The 23,271-nt window shown below is 48.2% G+C and overlaps 2 protein-coding genes across 2 annotated transcripts in view; one reads left to right on the top strand and one right to left on the bottom strand.

Moving 5' to 3' along the window:
• Positions 1–1,670, top strand: part of SPRYD3 (SPRY domain containing 3) — a 32,862-nt gene extending 31,192 nt beyond the window's left edge. The window contains exon 10 of the mRNA XM_056857928.1: positions 1,524–1,670. Within this exon, the coding sequence (XP_056713906.1) occupies positions 1,524–1,658 (135 nt within the window). The 3' untranslated portion in view covers positions 1,659–1,670. The remainder of the gene's footprint in view (positions 1–1,523) is intronic.
• Positions 1,671–10,473: 8,803 nt separating this feature from the next.
• The window catches only part of TNS2 (tensin 2), a 99,558-nt gene continuing 86,760 nt past the window's right edge, over positions 10,474–23,271 (bottom strand). The window contains exons 22-29 of the mRNA XM_056867365.1: positions 21,722–21,853; positions 20,846–20,938; positions 17,909–17,986; positions 16,405–16,482; positions 14,112–14,280; positions 13,633–13,701; positions 13,376–13,405; positions 10,474–10,621 (exon numbers count right to left, since the gene is read on the bottom strand). Coding sequence (XP_056723343.1) covers positions 10,480–10,621; positions 13,376–13,405; positions 13,633–13,701; positions 14,112–14,280; positions 16,405–16,482; positions 17,909–17,986; positions 20,846–20,938; positions 21,722–21,853 — 791 coding nt within the window. The 3' untranslated portion in view covers positions 10,474–10,479. The remainder of the gene's footprint in view (positions 10,622–13,375; positions 13,406–13,632; positions 13,702–14,111; positions 14,281–16,404; positions 16,483–17,908; positions 17,987–20,845; positions 20,939–21,721; positions 21,854–23,271) is intronic.

A 23,271-nucleotide genomic window follows, 5' to 3' on the forward strand; every position in this document is an offset into this window, starting at 1 on the left:
TGTGTTAGTGTGATAACAACTATCAATTCTGATAAAAGTTAAGATTAAATGTTAAAGTTGAAGAGGGCTCAGCTTGGATACCGACCTGATACTGAAATTTCCCAGTTTAACTGCTTCCCTCTCTTTTTCTGTATCCCTAAAAAACTCAATAAAATATTATTAAAAACAACAACATGAAGCCAGCTGGGTGACCTTGGGCTAGTCACAGCTCTCTTAGAGCCCTCTCAGCCCCACCTACCTCCCAGGGTGTCTGTTGCGCGGGGTGGGGGGAAGGCGATTGTAAACCAGTTTGATTCTTCCTTAAGTGGTAGAGAAAGTCGGCATATAAAAACCAACTCTTCTTCTTTCTTTGAAAGTTATCGCTTAGACCCTGCTCTTGCAGTGCACTGGTTACCTGTTGTTCATAATCCTTCCATTCCATTGATCACACACACCCTGCGAGAAAAACATCCAAGCAAATTTCTCTGCCCTCAGAATTAATTGGGAGTTATAGTTATGTAAGTTAAGCAGATAAATGCAATCGTGTGGCTTGAAGCATTGTGGTTGCATAATTTGGACATTCAGAGTGGTTCCTCGGGAACAGGCTTCCTCAGGAGGTGGCGGGTGCTCCTTCTTTGGAGTTTTTTAAGCAGAGGCTAGATGGCCATCCGTCAGCAAGGCTGATTCTATGAATTTAGGCGGCTCATGAGAGGGAGGGCAGGAAGGGTTGCGTCAGCGCTTAGCTCCCGTGGCCCTTTCTTACACGCCCAGGGTAATGCCGATCGCCACTTTGGGATCAGGAAGCAATTTTCCTCCAGGGCAGATTGGACAGGGATCTTGGCCATCTTCTGGGCATGGAGCAGGGGTCACTGGGTGTATGTGTGTGGGGGGGTAGCTGTGAATTTCCTGCATTGTGCAGGGGGTTGGACTAGATTACCCTGGTGGTCCCTTCCAACTCTATGATTCTAAGTCTCAGGTCCCTGTAGACCTGCCTGGGACAGGACAGAGTCCTTCTGTATATTTCAAAAGACAACGGCCTCTGTTTGCTACTACAGTCAAACTAAACTTGTGCCGACTTTTATTGTACACATCCAGATGCCGAATCGATCCACAGTTGGAAAATTTTCTTTAAACTCTGATTCATCAGCTAAGATTCAGCTGTTGGGTGAAGCAAATCTGAAGTCCCTGACTTTCTCTTCTGAGAGCCAGCGTGGCGTAGTGGTTAAGAGCGGTGGTTTGGAGTGGTGGACTCTGATCTGGAGAACTGGGTTTGATTCCCCGCTCCTCCACACGAACGGCTGAGGCTAATCTGAGGAAGTGGATTTGTTTCCCCGCTCCTACACATGACGCCAGCTGGGTGGCCCTGGGCTAGTCACAGCTCTCTCAGGCCCACCTTCCTCACAGGGTGTCTGTTGTGGGGAGGGGAAGTTGATTGTAAGCCGGTCTGATTTTTCCTTAAGTGGTAGAGAAAGTGGGCATATAAAAACCAACTCTTCTTCTTCCTGTCCTGTCCACACACCCCTCCCTGTCGTCCCCTCCACCAGGTGTTCTTCACACGCAACGGGAAGATTATCGGCAAGAAGGATGCCGTGGTGCCATGTGGAGGCTTCTTTCCCACCATTGGGATGCTGAGCAGCGGGGAGAAAGTCAAGGTGGATTTGCACCCGCTCAGCGGCTAAGGACCTGGGGGTGAGGGGAACCCCCCCCCATCTCTTTCGTTTTTGCCATTCCTCGAGGCTGCCTGATTTGATTGTTCGGGATGTTCTTCGTTGCACTTCCAGCCTCCGCCTCCAGGGGCAGCATTTTTTTAATCTGTCGGGCCGTATAGATATCTGTATCTAACATCACCTGAGCCACTTACCTGTCTCTTTACTGCTCAGTCACTGCGGCCATCGGGCCGCTGCCAGATGCTGGAAAAACCCCAGGCCTCTTGTTTCCAACATGGCCTGGGTCCGGGTGCTGGGGCAGAGGCTCCTTCCCATTCCCCCTGGCCTGCCACAGGCAGCAGTTACAAACTTTGCATGTGACCCATTGCTCCCCGACTTTCGGAAGAAAGGTTGGGCTTGGGGGGGGGGGTCAGGGCGCAGGCTGCCAGGCATTAATTTGGTCGCTGATGGAGCGGTATAGGTACTCTCCTTCATTGCTATGGCCCTTCTTGTATTACCATCTAAGAGGCCGGAGAGGCACCCACCAGCCCTACGAAGCCCTTTTCTCTCTCCATCCTCCTCCTCTCCCGTCTCTTACAACGCTGCAGCTTCCTCTCTCCGCAGTGCTTTTCTGGTTCTTAAACATACTTATTCCTCGTAGCCCCCCTCTTTGGGACTCCCATCTTTCCCAGAAGAGGGGTGGGTGGGAGGGAAAGAACGGTAGGTGCCTTGCGGGATCTGGATTGTCGTCTCCCCAGGGGTAGTCGGAGTCAAGCTCTTTCGTCCCGACCTGTGTCCCTCGCGCCAGCTTTTGAAGGAAAGCCTTGGCGCTCGCTGACACCCCAACATCTCTTCTGCCAAATACTGTCCCTGGAGGGGAGGAGGCGGCTCCTGCCTGTTTCCCTTTCCTGAAGTGTGTTTTCTGTCATTGCGTTGTGTGGGTCCGGGGCCATGCTGCCCCTCAGAAGACCGGGAGATTTTCCTTGGGTCTGATGCTGCTGTATATCCCTCTTCTGTTGCTGCTTGTCACTGCAATTCAAATCTGTTGGTTTCTTGTGCGGGGTGGGTGGGTGGGAGTGAGACGAATGCATCGTGCCCTGCCATTGAATATATAATTTGCCTTCTACTCCTTCTCTCCTTGTTATTTAGAGCTGCGGAGTAGTCAGCTCTGTCCTGCGTGTTCTCTCTTCTTTCTCTCTCACCCCAATGCCTCTGGCTTGTTCTGTGGTCTGGGCATTCTCGCTCCGGCTTGGAAATCAGCCAAGCTTCCATGGATGGAGGAGGGGGCTGGTCATGGTGGGCCGCAAAGGTCAGGCTTCTCCCCCCACCCCCACCCCCACCTCTGTGCCCTTCGATAGCCACCAGAAAGCCTTTGCTGCTCAACCAAATGTTTTCCAGCAAGAGAGGAACCCTAAGACCTGTTGCGTTGCTTCCCGTGTGGTCACATGAAGCTGCCTTCTACTGAATCAGACCCTCGGTCCATCAAAGTCAGTATTGTCTACTCAGACCAGCAGCGGCTCTCCAGGGTCTCAGGCAGGGGGCTTTCACATCACCTATCTGCCTAGGCCCTTTAACTAGGCCAGCGTGGTGTAGTGGTTAAAAACAGTGGTTTGGAGTGGTGGACTCTGATCTGGAGAGCCGGGTTTGATTCCCCACTCCTCCATATGAGTGGCAGATGCTAATCTGGTCCTCATCATCATCATTTGTTTATTACGGTCAAAGACCAGTTTTTACAAAAAGAGATATCATAATAATTAAAACAGAATGTCTGATATTTGGTAAAATAGTCTGTTTGATGTAAAAGTCATTTTAGCAGCTTCTTCTGCCTTATTGCACATGCCCTAGCACAGAATCTCGCAACCTGATAGGTAATATCTTTAACAGAATCATCTAATAATAAAGTGGTATAGCGAACTCTGTCTCTATCTGGGAAGCTAGACAAAATTGGATCAATGAGTGTTTTGTGTATGTCTTGATAAAATGGGCAGTGTAATAGCACATGTTCAACCGTTTCCACCATTCCAGATTGGCATGGACAGAGGCGGAATTCGTTAGGGAGGCTGCTAATCTGGTGAACTGGATTGGTTTCCCCACTCCTACACATGAAGCCAGCTGGGTGACCTAGGGCTGGTCACAGTTCTCTCTGAACTCTCTCAGCCCCACCTACCTCACAGGGTGTCTGTTGTGGGGCGGGGGAGGGAAGGTGATTGTAAGGCAGCTTGGTTCTTCCTTAAGTGATAAAGTCGGTGTATAAAAACCCACTCTTTTTCTTCTCTTTGCTGGTTGCATAAGGGGAGCTTCCTTCTTCTTTTTGCCTGGCCTGGCATTACAGCAATGGTTCTTTAAACTTCAGCACCCCAAATTGATTTAAAAGAGCCAGCGTGGTGTCGTGGTTAAGAGAGGCGGACTCTAATCTGGAGAGCCGGGTTGGTTTCCCCACTCCTCCACATGAAGCCGGCTGGGTGTCCTTGGGCCGGTCACAGCTCTCTCCGAACTCTCTTAGCCCCACCTGCCTCACAGGGTGTCGGTTGTGGGGAGGGGAAGGGAAGGCGCTTGTAGGCTGCTTTTGGTAGAGAAAAAAAGTGGGGGTATAAAAACCAACCCTTCTAAATCTAATTGGGCAGACTCCCAAGCCCTCTTCCCTTGCTGATGCCTACCACTCCCACCCCCCTTTTCAAAGCTGTGCATGCCCCAGGGGGGGGGGGTCTTCTGTGCCTGTGTGTCCTCCAAACTACCCAAAGAGACCTGTTATCAGCTCTCCTTCAAAAAGCAAGTTTAAACAAAACGTTCCTATGATTATCTGTGGCCTACGGCGTCGGATCTTGGAGACTAGCCACAGGCTCACGGCTTGAAAAGGCCCTGACGTCCGTTCTAATCCATCTCATCCCTTGACTGGAAGATATTTCCTTCTTGGTTAACCACATTTCGGTAGAAAACATTCAGAGCTGCCCCTAGAAACAGAAGAGACCAGCGTCCCGCAAAACCTGAACGTCCAGCATTTGGCTGAAAGCCACCATTAGCGGTTATTGTCTGTGAACCTAGAGTGACATCTCTTCTTGCCAAGCCCATCATCCTTTGAATTGGAAATTTAAAGGGGAAAACCTAGTTTGATTTTACGGTGGAAGTAATGACATCGACACCGGTGAGACTATATCTTGGCCTATCTCTCAACCACAACATGCTGATAATATTTATTCTGCAGTGTATACAACATTAAAAACACCGGGCCTTAAATATACAGGCGGATCAATTAAAAGAATATAAAAAAAATAGTTGCTAATTTCCCAACATAGTGGATGATAAAAAAAAAATCAATGTAAATGACCAATAAATAACTTACTGGTCATTTACATTGATTTTTTTATCATCAACTATGTTGGGAAATTAGCATCTATTTTATTTATTCTTTTAATTGATCCGCCTGTATATTTAAAGGCCCGGTGTTTTTAATATTGTGTACACTGCAGAATAAATAATATCAGTATTTTGTTACAATTTTCAGCTCGTTAGGTTCCTTGTCTGGTTAAGGTTGAGTTTTTTCTCCCCCCCCCCCACTTTTCTTCCCTTTTCGTTAGTTCCAATATCTCTCAACCACTTAAAAGTTCATAAGGCTCATTCTAAGTGAGCGTTTTACACATTTTATGCCAAGTGTTTTGAGATTACCTGGAAGTGGGTGGGGTGATGGCTTTTTGAGCTTTTAACTCTTCAAAAGAGGGGAGGGGCCGTGGCTCAGTGGTAGAGCATCTGCTTGGCATGCAGAAGGTCCCAGGTTCAATCCCCGGCATCTCCAGTTAAAGGGACCAGACAAGTAGGTGATGGGAAAGATCTCTGCCTGGGACCCTGGAGAGCCATGGAGAGGGGCCGTGGCTCAGTGGTAGAGCATCTGCTTGGCATGCAGAAGGTCCCAGGTTCGATCCCCGGCATCTCCAGTTAAAAAGACTAGGCAAGTAGGTGATGTGAAAGACCCCTGCCTGAGACCATGGAGAGCCGCTGCCGGTCTGAGTAGACAATACTGACTTTGATGGACCAAGGGTCTGATTCAGTAGAAGGCAGCTTCATGTGTTCAAAAGGGGAGAGGGGAGTTTTCGTAATAGTACCGACAAGCTCAAGTCCGCTTGCCCTTTGGCCTATAAAAAAACCCCTCCAGACCCCTACCTTTGTTGTACCTTTGCTGAAGCGCCGAAGGAGACGATTGATGTGAATGAGCTGTATGACTGGCCACAACCTAGCCCCACTGGGAAGCGACATATCCGGTTGCAGGCTCAGGGGGAAAAGGGAGGAGGGAATAGCCTTCTAACAGAAACCCTTACTGTGCCCAGCGTGGTGTAGTGGTTAAGGGCGGTGGTTTGGAGCAGTGGACTCTGATCTGGAGAACCGGGTTTGATTCCCCACTCCTCCACGTGAGCGGCGGAGGCTAATCTGGTGAACCGGGTTGGTTTTCCCACTCCTTAGCATGAAGCCAGCTGGGTGACCTTGGGCTAGTCACAGCTCTCTTAGAGCTCTCCCAGCCCCACCTACCTCACAGGGTGTCTGTTGTGGGGAGGGGAAGGGAAGGTGACTGTAAGCCAGTTTGAGTCTCCCTTAAGTGGTAGAGAAAGTCAGCATATAAAAACCAACTCTTCTTCAAAATAACACCGCACAGGATACATTAATACCACCACATGCAAATCAAGATGGCTGTCAGCGCATGTCGGCAGCTTGCAGAACTGCGCAATGCGCACGCCCAGCTCTGTCAAAGTGCTCAGCCAAGCCCTAGTCAACTTAACCTTTGACATGTATCTGGTCTCACTGGTTTCCTATCTGTGTCCAGATCCAATTTCTGGCCTTAATGTAGCGGGAGATCCCTTTGCACACAAGTCATCAAGAAACTCTGGAGACTGAACGAGAGAGACACGCGCATGCGCACACACACAAAATAAAGTTCAGCAGCCATTTGAGATTTTTTTTTTTTGGGTCGTTATGTGTTACATTTTAAGGAGTAAACAGGGCTCGCTTTACCATTTGTACACAAGGGAGGGAAAATACAGATATAAAAATAATCAAGCTTTTAGTGCTGCCGCTTTCCCTCCCTGGCCCGCCCCACCCCCCTCATATAGATATATATTATCAAGACATCTCTGGCTAACACTCATATATAAATTCTTTAGTAGACAAAAATAGAACTCTGTACTAAACCCAATCCCCTCCCCTTTACCCTCAAAGAGTTGGGGGGCTACCGGCCAGAGGCCCTTTGGCAAACCAGCTCATCTTCACCTGCGGCTGTTCCGTCCCTGGAGGGTGTCCCCTGCCTCGGTGGACACAGGTCCAACTAGAGCACAGTTCTGGTGGTGGTTTCAACGTATGTGCAATAGCCGCATGTGCAATAGCCGTAGATTTCACCCCTAGTCCAGGCATCGAAACAGAAGCGACGGTCCGAGCTGGTAGTGCATAAAGCATCGCACAATTCCCAGTTTCCATTTTTTTTTTAACACCCAACGTTTTAGTCCTCTTGTTCGTAGCAAGGAAAAAACTACGACGAGGACATTGCTGACCTAAAAAGAACAGTTCTTAGATTTCTTCCTGTCCAAAAAGCAGGGGCAGAGGAGAATTCTGGGATTGTTCTCGCATTGTTTTTCTTAGGAAATGTGCGAGCCGTAACTGCGCAAGGCACTTTTTCCATACCATGATCCGTGCAAGCAAGTTTTTTTGGGTGTGGGTGTCCAATTACAAGACCTGACCCCAAACCACAGCGAACGTGGCACTCACATCTGGCAAAGAGCCCTCGTCGGAAGGCACGCAAGGCTTTTCAAAAAATGACACTTTGCCGTTTCTTTATCGCACTGGAGAAATTCACCGTGTCTCGTGGATTAACGGCACTGCTCTAATGGGACTGGGCCACGCCTAAGAGAAAGCTGGGACTCTACCGCGTCCCCCCCCCCCAAAAAAAATAGATTTCTGGATAATCCACTCCTGATCTAAATGCTCAGTCTGACTGCTTTCCTGTGCAAGTAACAGAACCCAGGAGTTCGGGCTCTCGTCTCTACCACCTCGCTAGCTCCCCCCCCCCCCCCCGAGCTGCTGCGGGTTTTTTTTTGTTCTGAATAGATCGGGGGAGTCTCCTTGCTGTCTTATATTCCTTTCAGGCAAGTATTCTGGTCTCCGCTCCCCTCCTTCCACAAGCCGAGGAAAAATGGACTGCGTCACACGCAGCCTGTCTGATCCGCTCTACCCTTTTATCACATACAGCTGCCTAATATTTCACATGCTGCTCTGTTCTAGAACTCGGGGCGGGGGGTGACCGAGTGCCTAATTGGTAACTGGCAAGCAGAATATTTATACATTAGCAGATTTTTTTTTACGTACACAGATTCAGTTATTCAAGCCCATCTCTTCCGGAGGCTTTGTGGACATAATCTGAGCGTGTATCTCATAAGAATCCGAGAAACGCTTCAGTCAGGGTTTGTAATACGATGACCGGCATGTTCATTTGTATAACAAATGCCTCTCCTCTGCCCTCCCCCCAACAAGGACAAAATCACAAACAACCCACGCTGATTATCCATCCGCCTTTACATTTCTCTATTGCACTGTAAATTCCACCCACTCAAGACAACATTAATACTGTTTACAACATGATAGCTTAACCCAAAATACGGGAGATGTGTAGGGCTGCCAACCACAGCTTGGGGAATTCTTGGAAATTTGGAGGTGGTTGCCTAGGCAGGGAGGAATTTGGGGAGGGGGAGGAGCTCAGCGGGGATGGGATGCCGTGGAGTCTACCCTAGGAAGCGGCCATTTTCTCCAGGGGAACTGATCTCTATCGGCTGGAGATCAATTTAAATAGCGGGAGATCTCCAGCCACCACCTGGACATTAGCACAGTCAAGGTACAAAATTACAAAATTATTATTAGTGATTAGGACAAATTACAGCAAGTGCTATATACCAATTACTTATCCTACTACTATAATACATAAGATACACTTAATGTCAACCATTCAGGTGTACAATTATTCTTTGTGTTATAAATGCAAATATGCAATTTTTCTTTTATGTTGTGGTTGAAAAAGTCCAGTTCAAGTAGGATATCCAATGATCAGTATAATCCAAATGAATGGCCTGGGGGATGGCCGTTTCAAGATGTTTTCTTCATCTTGAAACAGCCGTCCCCCAGCTCATTCTTTTGGATTATATAGCACTTGTTGTAATTTGTCCTAATCACTAGTAATAATTTTGTACCTTGACTGGGCTGATTCCAAAACCTACTTAGGTACAAGCATGGCTATGCCTTTATTTGCTTAAATTAGTACCACCTGGACATTGGCAACCCTAGAAGTTTGAGGAATGTTTAACCTTATTTAGCAGATTATGCCAATCCCACACCCCAGAATGAACCTTTTGCAAAGGGCAGCTGCAGATGCGGCAGAGGCGCCAAGCGGCTGATCGGCGCCCCGAGGGGAAGGAGGGAAGGAGGGAAACCCAGCTCCCGGGGAAATTGGCATGAGCCAGCGACTCCCGGGTACAAGGAACAGAAAGGCCCAGCGAGGGGTGGAATAAGGGAGGCAGAAAACATTTCAAAGTTAGAAGAGTGCCCAGGCGAGACCCCGACCGCACAGCGCTTCCGCTGCAGGCTTCTTTTCACGCTGAATAAATGCAGCCTGATAGCCTAGGCTAGCCCGACGTTGCCGGAGCTTGGAAGCAAAGCAGGGCTGCCAAGGAAGACGTGTTACTGTTGTGGAGGAAGGCGGCGGCAAACCGCCTCTGCTCATCTCTTGCCCGGGAACCCCCCACGAGGGGGTCACCGTGACTCAGCTGCAAGTTTGTCAGCGCATGATTATGGCTAAAGGCCGGGACTCGAGCTCAGGAGGCTCAAGCTCGGTGGAAACTGACGGCCATCTACAACATGCTCAGAGACTGGCAAAGGGCAGGGAACGCCAGCGGCTCCTCTGCTGCAAAGTGCGACCTGCACGTGAGTCGATACAAGCAAGCCAAACCCTTTCCTTGGCCCTTAACTTCCCCTTCTGCCCCCCCAGTTGGCTCCTCTTAGAGTTGCCCGGTACCTCTTTGCCACCGGTGGGATGTTTTTTGGGTGGAGCCTGAGGAGGAGGCAGGGTTTGGGGAAGGACTTCAATGCCATAAAGTCCAATGGCCAAAGCGGCCATTTTCTCCAGGGGAACTGATCTCTATTGGCTGGAGATCAGTTGTAATAGCAGGTCTCCAGCCACCACCTGGAGATTGGCAACCCTAGCTCCCCCCATCAGGTTTCTGAAGCAGGGCATCCGCTTCCCTTGCCAATAACACCATTGCAATGAGGCAGCAGCCTGACATTTACTCCCTGCCACGTAGACTGGCCCATTTCTATCTCCAAAGTCATTTTTGTGCAACCTGGTCCAAGGAATCCAAACTCCTGTTTCTGCTCTGCAATTGCATGAGATGCTGTCCCCTAGTGGATATCATCTGGCATTCGCCGCCTCCTGTCTGCTTCTGCTGGGTGGTGGTGGGAGCTCGTGGTTCTAGGGACCTGGGTGGCCTTCTGCTAATACCCAGTCAACTGAAGCTTTTCCTGCTAGCAGGAAAATGTTAAGAGCCCTGCATCCTTCGTGGCTGGGGTGGGCTTGGCAGAGGTGATGCCATAAGCTCCTTTCCCCTTCTACCCCCTTTTGCCAGCCAGTGGATGAAAGAGGAACAAGAAAGGGGGAAAGAGAGGGAGGAAAGGAAGGAGAAAACTCCCAGAGTAGCTCTGCCTGCGTCAGCCAGCCTGCCCAGTTAAAGCTTCTCCTCCATCGGTGGGGGGATTCCGCCTCTTGGGGCTGTCGAAGAGCAGCAGTCCAGCCGAGGAGGATGAAATTGGACCTCCCGAGCCTTTCGGCCCCCTTTTATCGCCGGTGCGTCCCCAGCATGACCTTGGTGACGAAGTTGACGATGGCCGAGGCCGGCTGCTCGGGGTCGAGCTCTGCAAAGAGGTGGCAGATGTTCTCGCACGGGCTGCCCTGCTTCTTGGCCACGAAGCCGAAGATCCTGCGAGAGACGGGATTGCCGTTGCCGTGAACGAAGAAGTACGGGTGGGTGTGGGCGTGGAAAGGTACTGGCTCCCAAATTGACAACCTCCCCCTTGTGATAGTCTCAGGAGAGGTCCTGGTGCCACCCTGGGACACCATCAGAAGTGGGAAGTCACAGCTCAGCTCCTAGCGCTGCGATTCCTCCATATAAGAATTTGGTCAAAATGTAGTGCAGTGGTTCCCAAAGTGGGCAGTACCACCCCCTAGGGGGCAGTGGGATTCCCTAGGGGGACACTAAGAGGCAAGGGGGCAGCAGGGGGGCGCTAGAGGTGGGCCCCTTCAACTGTGTTGCTCACTAATTGACAATAGATCAAGCTGTGGCACCATGCTGGCAAATTGGGTGGGAACTATCAGCATTTCCCCCCCAGACTTTGAAGAGCTGGTACCACCGGATCAAGTTCGTCAGTTTTGTTGAAAAAATTTCAACTAAAAAGTTTTAATTTGATTTTGAACAGACGTGCAATTAATTGTTACTGTTTTGAAATTTTATTATTATCTTCTTTAGTGAGTCACGCAAACCCCTATTTTGAATAATGCTTTTTATAGGGTAGGGTAGGGGGTGCTGGGGTTGGGTTTGTGGAACCAAGGGGGCGGTGGCCCGAAAGGTTTGGGAACCACTGATGTAGTGGTGTAAAATTAAATGTTTCCAGTGCTACCTAAAACTTAGGGTTACCTAAAACTTACGCATGACTGTTTCCCCCGCGGTCACCCCTCCGATGACTCTGAGTCTTTGTTTTGAGTATGCGTGCTGTTTCCGACCGCCAGAGGTTGCCTCGCTCTTCCCCTGCATTTCGTCACATTTTGCCCACGTTTTCAAATTCGAGATAAAATGGGTCCCTGGAAATGCGGGCAAAATGCAGAAAAACACAGGGGGAACGCCACCTCCACTGAACACTACTCACAAAGGCACCTGGATACGTCAGGCAACTACACTTTGATCCTTGTCTTCAAGGAACTTGGGGGAGGGACACGGCTCTCCTTTCCCCCATTTTATCCTCTCAACAACCCTTGTGAGTTAGGCCAGGCTGCGAGGGAGTCGATTAGCCCGAGGTTCATGGCAGAGTGAGGTGGGAGCCCTGGTCCTCCCCTCGGTCCTTTTCAGGAGGGCGAGGAACTGGGACAAACTGGTTGAGAATCTCAGCCCAGTCACAGTAGATCAGTAGGAGAAGAGGACATTCCAGTGTGCATACCGGCAGGACCTTGCCCCAAATCTTCATCGATGACAAAGCACCTCTAAGAGACTAGGGCGGTATCTCAATTAAAGAAAGGTAACTGCATGAATTTTAACTCATTACATTTAGATGCGTTTACATCTGCATAAAACCTTGGGGGGGGGAAGCACACTTTGGTTTTGGGACCATTAACGGCCCATTATTACCACCTTTAAAATAATGGGAACTAGGCCTGCTTTGAATGTCTTAATTTTTTTTAAAAAAATACCATGGGTACCAGCAGAAATAATTGGGGGTGGAGGCAAAGTCACACATCTCCAACTAGTCAGTAAGAGGTCTGAGTAAGGTACAATAAAGGTCCCCTGTGCAAGCACTGGGTCATTCCTGACCCATGGGGTGACGTCACATCCCGACGTTTCCTAGGCAGACTTTGTTTACAGGGTGGTTTGCCAGTGCCTTCCCCAGTCATCTTCCCTTTACCCCCAGCAAGCTGGGTACTCATTTTACCGACCTTGGAAGGATGGGAGGCTGAGTCAACCTTGAGCTGGCGACCTGAAACCAACTTCCGTCAGGATCGAACTCAGGTCGTAAGCAGAGCTTTTGACTGCAGTACTGCAGCTTACCACTCTGCACCATGGGGCTCTAGTATCCCAATTAAAGAATGGTAATTGCATTAATTTTAACTCATTACATTTAGGTGAGTTTACATCTGCATAAAACCTCAGGGCGGGGGAGCACACTTTGGTTTTGGACCATTAATGGCCCATTATTACCACCTTTAAAATAATGGGAACTAGGCTTGCTTTGAATGTCTTAAAGTTGTTTTTAAAAAATACCATGGGCACCTGCAGAAATAATTGGCGGTGGGGACAAGGTCGCACATCTCCAGCTAGTCCGTAAGAGGTCTCAAATGACCTGTATATAGAATCATAGAGTTGGAAGAGACCACCAGGGTCATCAACCACCTGCACAATGCAGGAAATTTACAACTACCCCCCCCACCCCCAGTGACCCCTACCCCATGCCCAGAAGATGGCCAAGAGGCCCTCCCTCTCATCATCTGTCTAAGGTCATAGAATCAGCATTGCTGACAGATGGCCATCTAGCCTCTGCTTAAAAACCTCCAGGGAAGGAGAGCCCACCACCTCCCGAGGAAGCCTGTTCCACTGAGGAACCACTCTAACTGTTAGAAAATTCTTTTAATGTCAAGATGGAAATTCATTTGATTTAATTTCAACCCGTTGTCGGGGTCTTAAAAAAATCAGTAAATTTTGGATTCCAGGGGGGCAAGTATCCCCCTCGCCCCCTCGGTGCAGACACCCATGAATAGTTCTGTTCTTACTAGAGGCACTATTTGCAGTCATGCCAAAGGTTTTTAATAGATTACTCTAGCCAGCCAGTCAAGACGGCAGCCCTCAGAACCGTGGTGCTTCTGTCATTCCTGACTGGGGAAGGCCCATGCAAAACATGGGCATCAAAAGAGTGACTGCATTTGACATCTGACAGTGAAAAGCAGGGCCGTTGCCCTTTCCAGTACTTACTTGGATGTGGTGCCATCAGGATTTGCCCACCTGCAATAAAATAAAGAGAGATTCATGTTGCAATGGACATAGACGTAAGTGGTCTTCTATAACCTTGGGGCTACAACCTTGAGCTTTGTTCCTAAGGGCTTCTTGTAAAGAGGGGCATACTGGATTATTTTTCAACAGTCATGTGAGGGATGGCCGCCTTCAAGCAAGGCAGAGGCTCAAGCTGTGCCAGTTTCCCACGGGCAAATCAGACCAAGCAGAGGGTTTACCTGCGGTCTTGAGGGTCCGTGCTGCAGAAGGTGACGCTGCCGACAGGATAATGACGCCGGAAAAACAACCTGCGGGAAGAAAGAAGTTGGCCTGAATTCTCCTAAGAAGTGTATGGGAGACAGAAAGCAGAACCACGCCAGGGCCCCTCTTGTGACATGCCCAGATGTGGGAAGAGAGATTGGGCTGGAGCCAGCCAGCTTTGCTGCTGGTGAAAAAAAGGAAGGAAGGGAGTCTCCTTTGTCCATGCTAAAAAGGGCAGGCTGAAGATCGTGGGACTTGCTTGAACAAAAGCCCTGTGGGATCAGGGGTGTAGTAAAGGAACAGAAATGGGTGAAAGTGAGCAAAAATGCCGTCTAGGTCCAATCCTCGAGTAAGATGGTCAGAGAGGTCAAGATAACAGCAATAGCCAAGGTTTGGGAAAAGAGAGCTCATGGTCCAGGTTACAGCAAGTATATAGGACTGGGTGAGCAAGACTTACTTCCTCTGGTTATCTGTGAGCGTGATGCCCTGGACTGACACCTTGAAGTGCACAACGCAGGCCGAAGCGCGGGGAGTGGCGCTCAGAGTGCTGGTGGCTGCCTTGGCCACGGCCTGTGGACCAGTCAAGGACTCCGTTTCCACAGAGCTCAGGTACAGCACGCTGCAGGCTATTGGAGTGGGGGACAAAGAGAGAGGGAGAAAGACTGAGAACCCATGGCTAACAAAGGGACTTTCCACTTCCCTCACTGACCTACACAAAGGGGCTTCCCACCTCCCTCATTGACCTACACCCAATGGCCATTTATGCTGGGTCGATTTTGATGCTCGCTCAAAACTCCTTTTTTAAATCCGACCTTTAAAATGCCTATTCGTGGTCCCGATGCAAGAGGAGAAAGTCAAACAAATTCCACCCCCCGCCTGCTCCTTCGTTCCTTTGTTTGCATAGCCATTAGCAATCGTCGTTTGCCTAGCTAAGCTGCAGCTGTGATTCTTCATGCTTCCTTCAATGAATACTTCGAGGCGGGGCGGAGCAAATACAAAAGGTCGCGTTAAGGTGCTCTTAAGAAATGCGAAGCAGGTATGTGCCGGCTTCACAGTGACATCTGGAATGATGGTTCAGTGTGAAGAAATAAAAAAAAAATATGCAGGGCACTTCAGCCTGGAACCCGCTGCTAATTACTAAGCATAAACGGCAATGAGTCAGACTTTTTTGTGAGCCTTTCCCTGGCCAGGTTTTTCTGAACTCTTGGAATAATCTCTTCTGATATGTGGGTAGGTGACCTCTTAACAGAAGCCAGGGGGTGCTACCTGCATCACTATCCTGGATATAGTAAAAGGATATTTGCAAATACCTTTGGAGGAGGATGCCAGAACCAAATCTGCTTTTACTACCTTTTACATATACTCCCCTTTGGAATATGGAATGCCTCTATACATTCCAAAGGCTAGGAAACTTGTTCTAAGGCAGTTCCATTTTTACTTTCCCTGCTAAGACACAGAGCTTAGCTAGATGTTTGGAAGCATGTGGACACACACACACAGGCACACACCTCTGGGAATCCCAGCTGAGGGAAAGTAAGGAGGAAGGGAAGAGTTAAGCATGCTATCCTCGGTCTGTCACTCGTCCCCCCCCCCCCCGCCTCCCACCCCTGCTGCTTGGTTAGCTGTTTGGCAGCAAATAGGTTTCGTACAGTGAGATCCTAAGAGCAGTTTCCAAGGAGTGATCTTGGGGCTGCCAACCTCCAGGTGGGGCCTGGAGTTCTCCCAGCATTCCCACTTATTTCCAGACTGCAGAGGTCACTCCCCCTGGAGAAAATGGCTGCTTTGGAGGATGGACAACATGGCATTACACTCCACTGATGTCCTTCCCCTCCCCATGCTCCACTCCCAAATCTCCCAAATATTTCTCAACCCAGTGTTGGCACCCCTAAGTGATTTCCATTGAATAGATTTAAGTTCCAAGTAGACCAGCTTAGGATGGTACAGTCAGACATGTATCAGCCACCAGATATTTAGTTCTAACCTTAGACCTTGTTTCCGACATGTGACAAGGTATTTCCAATATATGTTCCCACTTGAGAGAGGCAGCCATTGCTGCCTAACCAAATCTGTTGAAGAGACACTCCTGGCCAGTTATCTTTGAGAAACAGCTATGTAATCCCCTGAGTAGCCCTTACACCACTGTTAATCCCCAGTTGGTAGTTTGCATCTGACTCAATTGAAACATTCAGTTTCTCTCACCAGGGAAGATGTGTATTACACAACTGTAGCAGAACTTGATACCTAGTGCTGAATCCAGAATCTCACATTTCATTTGGGGAAAAAACCTCAAGCTTCTAGCCCTTTGGGCAGTTGAGATAAGCTTGTAAATGAATAGGCAGGACATCCTTCCTATAAGGAGGATTTCCAGTAATCATTTAGCTCTCAGTTTTTACCTCTTCCACTTGCGGAGACTCTAGGAAGCCAATTTATTTCCACCCACTGTCTCTATAAAAGCATCACTTTCTTAAGTGTATGCTTGTCAGGTCGATCTTGTACAGGAACCTTTTGGATAGTCCATTTAAATGAAAGTACTTGGCTTTTCCAGGGCACAGAATTTGAGTTAAAAATTTCACCATCTGTTTCAAGTGTCGGCCTTTCATGGAGCCAGGGCTATATATTCCCAACAAAGAAACCTTATGGACAACAACTTGCCTCAATCGCTGTCTGCCCCCCCCCCCAAAATGCAACCCCAATTACATTCCAGTTCATTAAAACATACACACACACCCATATGATCTGGTTCGTCTTACCTGCTCCCTGCTTCAGCAAGTCTGCAGCTGTGCTCATGTTGGTCGGAACAGCCAGCTCTGGGCTCTCCAACACAAGATCTGAAAAGGGGGAAGAAGACAAAGAGAAGCAACAGGGTCCAAGATGCAGAGAGGCAGCATTGTGCAGTGATTAAAGCAACGGGCTTGGAGGCAGGAGTGTGCATGCGGGTGCGTGCATGCTGTCAAGTCAACTGGCTTATGGCGAGCCCGTAGGGCAGGGGTGCCAAACATATGGTCCAGGGGCCCCTTGAGAGCTCTTATCTGCCCCACGAACCAGCTGAGGCAGCCCCCCCCTCTCGATCTGGGTTGCCAGCCTACCGTGGCCTCGCCAGCCACCTCCCCGGCCCCCTTTTTGGGCTGGCGAGCCATGGCCTGGCCCGACCAAGTGACCCCGTAACAGGAACAATAGCGGTTTCTGCTCATCATGTTTGTTGATGTGATACACATCATGAAACGCTGGACGCCATACACAAGGTGTGAGCCGTGAGCCATGTTTTAAGGCACATGGATGAATGATTTTAACACAAAGCCACACAGAATAAAAGGCTTTTTATATATATATATATTTTTTACCTTGTACAACGTATATGTCAGGATGTGTATTGTAAAATTGTGTATGAATGACCACTGAGGAAGGCCTGTAAAAGGCCGAAACACGTCTGGTCATTTTATGTTATGTGCTGGTTATATTTGTAACTATGTTTGTGCTTTTTAGGAAGCCTGTATGTTAGGTTCTGTTTTTTTTTTTTAATAAATATTTTTATTAGTTTTCAGTATTAAATAAGGATACAGGGAGAAAGAAAAGGAAAGGGAAAACCATTGGTTAAACAATATTTAACATTAAAAAAACCGCATAGTTCTACCCCCTTATAAGGTTCAATATTACCGTCATTTATTAACGTAATACATTTGATCGTCAACTTTCTTATGACTCATAAGATTTTGTTGTTATTTTTTGATTTTAATATATTCATAGAAGGAATTCCATTTGTCTTTATTTGCTCATTGAATGTCATTTTGTAATATTTCTGTTAGGTGTGCCATTGTTATATATTCGTAAGCTTTATCAATCCAAGTTTCGATTTTTGGTATTTTATCTGTTTTCCACAGTGATGCTAACACTGTTCTTGTCGCTGTGATTAAGTATTTTAATATGACCTGTTGGTCTTTACCGCTTTCGTCTGGTGTTTTACTCAGGAGGAATAGTTTAGGATCATATGATATAGGTTGACTGATGATAACTTCTATGTACTTTCTTCCAAAATGGTCCTGTGTTTTTAAATACAATTGTGCACAATATATAATAAAAATAGATCTATTGGTTGCTATATTAGATATTGTTTAGCTCAACCCCTTTGGTTTCCCCTGACTTTTAGGATGAGTTTCTTTGTTCCCCTTTTCTCTGGTTGCTTTTCAAGACTTCTGACCCAGCATCATCCCCCCCTCCCCGGATCTCTTGGCTCTGAACAGCCTCCTGAGCACTTACCTTTGTTTGGGATGCGGAGTCGGCATGGCAATGAGATGGGCGTGATCGAATGCTGGGATACCAGGGCCGGCAAGCTGCCTGCAAAAGGGGGAAACAGGCACAGCTCTATGGGATAAGGGCCCAAACCGAACAGGCCATAGACACCCTGCTGGTGTAATGTAGTGGTTACCGTGCCAGACTAGGATCTGGGAGACCTGGGTTCGAATCCCTCTTCTACCATGAAGCTGTGACCCTGGGCCAGTCAAGCTCTTCTCGGCCTAACCTACCTCACAGGGATGTTGTGAGAATAAAAAAGGGGCAGAGGGAGCATCATGCATGTTGTCCTGGGCTCCTTGGCAGAAGGGGAGGATAAAACTGTACGACTGAAAATGTTCCTTCTCATCCCTCCCAGATTCATAGAATCATAGAGTTGGAAGTGACCATCAGGAAAGCCAGCATGGTTTAGTGGTTAAGAGTGGTGGTTAGGAGCAATGGACTCTAATCTGGAGAACCGGGTTTGATTCCCCCACTCCTCCACATGAGCGGCGGATTCTAATCGGGTGAACTGGGTTGGCTCCCACTCCTACACATGAAGCCAGCTGGTGACCTTGGGCTAGTCACACTCTCTCAGCCCCACCTACCTCACAGAATGTCTGTTGTGGGGAAGGGAAGGGAAGGAGATTGTAAGATGGCTTGATTCTTCCTTAAGTGGTAGAGAAAGTTGGCATATAAAAACCAACTCCTCTTCTTCATCATCTAGTCCAACCCCCTGCATGATGCAGGAAATCACAACCGCCTCCCCCCACACACCCAGTGACCCCCTACTCCATGCCCAGAAGATGGTAAAAAAAGAAGAGGCACCCTCCTCCTCACAAAGCCCAGCAGGTTGTTTCACTTTCGTAGCCAGAAAGTATTTTTTCCCTAAAGAAATATATACCCTAGACAGGAATGCTTTATACCAAGTCAGATCTTTGGTCTACCAAGGTCAGTATTGTCTATCCTGACTGGCAGTGGCTCTCCAGGGGCTCAGACCAAGGTCTTTCCCATCACATCCAGCCTAATTCTTTTAACTAGAGATGCCGGGGCTTGAACCTGGGACCTTCTGTATGAAAATCAGAGGCTCTGCTGATGAACTACGGAGTCTTGAAGACCGGCCCAGACCAATGGTTTTGCTTCTTCGTGCCCAGGATTTGCCTGACCAGCGGATATGGAGTTTGTGAAGAAGTTTAACCCCAGGTCATATGGTCTAGGGACAAAGAATGGCTTTTGCCATTCCTTGTATAATATATTTTGGTTCAGCCCTCTGAAAGTCAAAACAGATGACGACCTGGGAGATCTGCGAGTGACACATGATGCATGAACACAGGAAGCTGCCTTCTACTGAATCAGACCCTCGGTCCATCAAAGTTATCGACTACTCTGTGACTGGCAGCTGCTCTCCAGGGTCTCAGGCGGAGGTCTTTCACATCACCTCCTTGCCTAGTCCCTTTAACTGGAGATGCTGGGGATTGAACCTGGGACCCTCTGCATGCCAAGCAGAGGCTCTACCACTGAGCCACAGCCCCTCCCCATCTGAATTACAGGACCCCATGCAAGTTGGGGTGACGCAGGCAAGGGAGGCCCAGCCCACCCTTGCATAGCTGCACTAATGAAAATTAACTCCTAACACTTAACCGAAAGAAAAAAAAAATGGGTATCTACATTCCTTTCCCTTTAAAGAGCCAACTGCACATGCAGACACAAAATGTGCAGTTTTGGAGAGCGCAGTTCCAAAAGAACATATTTGCAGTTCAAAAATCGAATCTTCTGTATTAGCACTGTCAAATTAGCAGTTCTGATTATTTTCTCTAACTCTACACAGACTTCTAAATGTCATGGGATTTGTCTAAGCAACAATGCATGTAGTAGAAAAGGGCAAGAGTCCAGTAGCACCTTAAAGACTAACAAAAATATTTTCTGGTAGGGTATGAGCTTTTGTGAGCCACAGCTCACTTCTTCAGATACAGCTAGAATGTGAATCCATCTGTCTTTAAGTAGAGGAGAGTGAATTCAGACAAGCATTAATATGTAAATGTTAACAGTATGTAAATGTGAATAGCAGGCGTGATGGGATTAGGTGTTGTATGCAGAAGAGTCTGTGATGTCCAGGGAGAGATGGGTGTGGAGAAATCATGTAGGCATGCACAAGGACAACACACAGGTGTGCAACAGTGGCACATACCATGGGCATAGATTCTAATCACATATCACTGTGCATTTCCAAACTTTCCTTTAAAAACAAAAAAACAATTTCTACCTCTATGAATTTGTACAATAACCTTTTAAAACCATCTCAAGTAGCCGTCATTATTTCCTATGGCCTTTTATGCAGGGACATTTGCCCACGGTCACCCTTGACAACTGCTTCGGGGCTTCCTTTTGATTATGCATGTCTTTTCTGCCCGTCAGAGGTCACCTTGCTCTCTCTGCGTGTTTTGCCCTTGTTTTCCAGATTCTGTCTAAAACAGCATCCAGAAAACACGGGCAAAACCCGCGGGAAGAGCGAGGCTACCTCCGACAGTTGGAAAACGCATGCATAATCCAAAGGAAGCCCCGAAGCAGTCGGCGGGGGTGACCACGGGGAAACGTCCCTGCATAAAAAACCTATGTCAGCAAGTTCTTGAAGTGTTGAGAAGCATGATCGGCTTGTGGGGTTCGTGCCCTGGGGCCGATACGCTCCTAAGGAATTGCTGCCTGCTTAGAAAAAGCCCTGCAGAGTCGGGAGGGGAGAGAACAGAGGCAGCCAGGGGCAGGAGTACAGGAGTACACAGTATTCCTTTTGGTATGCTGGGGCTAGTACTGACTACCCATGGGCTTTCTTCTGGAGGGCAGGGTCAGGAGCTTTCTGGAAGTGGCACCTCCTTGATCTAAAAAGCAGTGCCGATTTAGGGAGCCCCTTTCTTTGTTCTGCTCACTCACCAAAATGGGGTTCGTTGTTGCAGCCCTTGATCTTCACCCCCTTGGGCCCGGTCTCGATCAGGAAGTGACGCACCAGCTGCTCAGCAGGGTCTCCTGCAGCAGAAAGAAGACCCTGAGATGGTCGTGGGCGCTAATTTACTTCCTACACCCACTCTTCCCCATGTTGTTCTTCCCATTGGGCAAGGTGGGGGGGAGGTCTGCTCATTAGCGACAAAGTCTATGGTGTTCCTGGCCAAAGATTTGGTAATTCACAATCTTCTGGCGAGGATCACCCAACAAAGAAGGGCATAAATCTACCAAAAGCTGCTGTGATGTTGTAAGTGGAACCTTTTAATATTGACCAACATTGAGAAAAGACTCTCTCCTAAGGGTTTGGTGACTTGCCATGTGCAGCCATAAGGGGAGTTACAGCCTTCTAAGTTCATTGGCTTCAGTTGACTTAAAGGGCACACCCCTGCTTAGGATGGTCCTTGATAGAGGGCAACCTTGTGGTGGCCATATGGGAGAAAGAAGGGTTCTACATTGTGTGAATCAGCCCTCTGGTTGGCAGTGGCTCCCAAGGTCTTAAGCTGATGACCTACAAGAGATCCGTAAATGCTGGGGACTGAAATCTGGGACCTGGACTTTACAAACCATGCACTCCACCATGGGCGTCTGGCCCTCCATATACCTATTCAACATGCATATTTGCAGATGAGCAGGTTATTGCAAATATATCTAAAAGTCTCCCAATGACTCCTGGCCAAAGAAAACTGACCTCTCTGGAAACAGTGAGCACGAAACCGTAACTGACGTATTTCAGCCTGGTGAGATGCCTTCTCGAGAAGCAGAGGCATCTACCGCAAGTTTGGAAAGGGACTGCTGGTATCATTTTACCTTTGGTGGAGTGGTTGATGCTGTTAGGGGGAGGGGTCGCCACTTTCAGGGCCAGCCCGTAGGCCCCCTGGAAGGAATTGCTGTCCCGGATGAGGAAGGTGCCAGGTTCCTTGTCCTTGAGGAGGGCTATAGCTGCTCAGGATGAGAAGAAGAAGAGTTGGTTTTTATATGCCGACTTTCTCCACCACTTAAGGAAGAATCAAACTGACTTACAATCACCTTCCCTTCCCCTCCTCACAACAGACACCCTGTGAGAACATAAGAACATACGAAAGGCCCTGCTGGATCAGACCAAGGCCCATCAAGTCCAGCAGTCTGTTCACACAGTGGCCAACCAGGTGCCTCCAGGAAGCCACAAACAAGACGACTGCAGCAGCACCATCCTGCCTGTGTTCCACCGCACCCAAAATAATAGGCATGCTCCTCTGATACTAGGCAGAATAGGTATGCAGCATGACTAGTATCCATTCTAACTAATAGCCATGAATACCCCTCTCCTCCATGAATATGTCCACTCCCCTCTTAAAGCTCTCCAAGCTGGCAGCCATCACCACATCCTAGGGCAGGGAGTTCCACAATTTAACTATGCGTTGTGTGAAAAAATACTTCCTTTTATCTGTTTTGAATCTCTCGCCCTCCAGCTTTAGCAGATGACCCCGTGTTCTAGTATTATGGGAGAGGGAGAAAAACTTCTCCCTGTCCACTCTCTCCAAACCATGCATAATTTTATAGACCTCTATCATGTCTCCCCTTAGCCGCCTTCTTTCCAAGGTAAACAGCCCTAAGCGTCCTAACTGCTCCCCATAGGACAGTTGCTCTAGTCCCCTAATCATTTTGGTTGCTCTTTTCTGCACCTTCTCAAGCTCTGTAATATCCTTTTTTAGGTGTGGTGACCAGAACCGTACTCAGTATTCCAAGTGTGGTCTCACCATAGATTTGTACAAGGGCAGTATGATATCAGCAGTTTTATTTTCTATTCCTTATCTAATTATGGCCAGCATAGAATTTGCCTTTTTTACAGCAGCCGCACACTGGGTTGACATCTTCATTGAGCTATCCACTACCACCCCAAGATCCCTTTCTTGGTCTGTCGCTGCCAGCACAGATCCCATCAGTGTATATGCGAAGTTGGGATTTTTTGCCCCAATATGCATCACTTTACACTTACTCACATTGAGGTAGGTGAAGCTGAGAGAGTTCGGAGAGAACTGTGACTAGCCCAAGGTCACCCAGCTGGCTTCGTGTGGAGGAGTGGGGAAACAAATCCAGTTCGCCAGATGTGGAGAATCAATCCCGGTTCTCCAGATCAGAATCCACCGCTCCAAACCACCGCTCTTGACCACTACACCACGCTGGCTCCCCTAACCACTATGTTCTATGCTACAGAGTAAGACCCAGCAGCAAATGGGCCTCCTGGAATATCCCAGTATGAAAAGGGTTTCCCTCTTTTGAGTGTCTTGCAAAACAAAAAAACCTGCTACTAATAACTTAATCTTATTTTTTTTATTTACTTCTTTTATACCAAACCTTCCTCCCTACTGTTTTTTGTT

Source organism: Euleptes europaea, chromosome 1, assembly GCF_029931775.1.
Source record: "Euleptes europaea isolate rEulEur1 chromosome 1, rEulEur1.hap1, whole genome shotgun sequence".
Lineage (NCBI taxonomy): Eukaryota > Metazoa > Chordata > Lepidosauria > Squamata > Sphaerodactylidae > Euleptes > Euleptes europaea.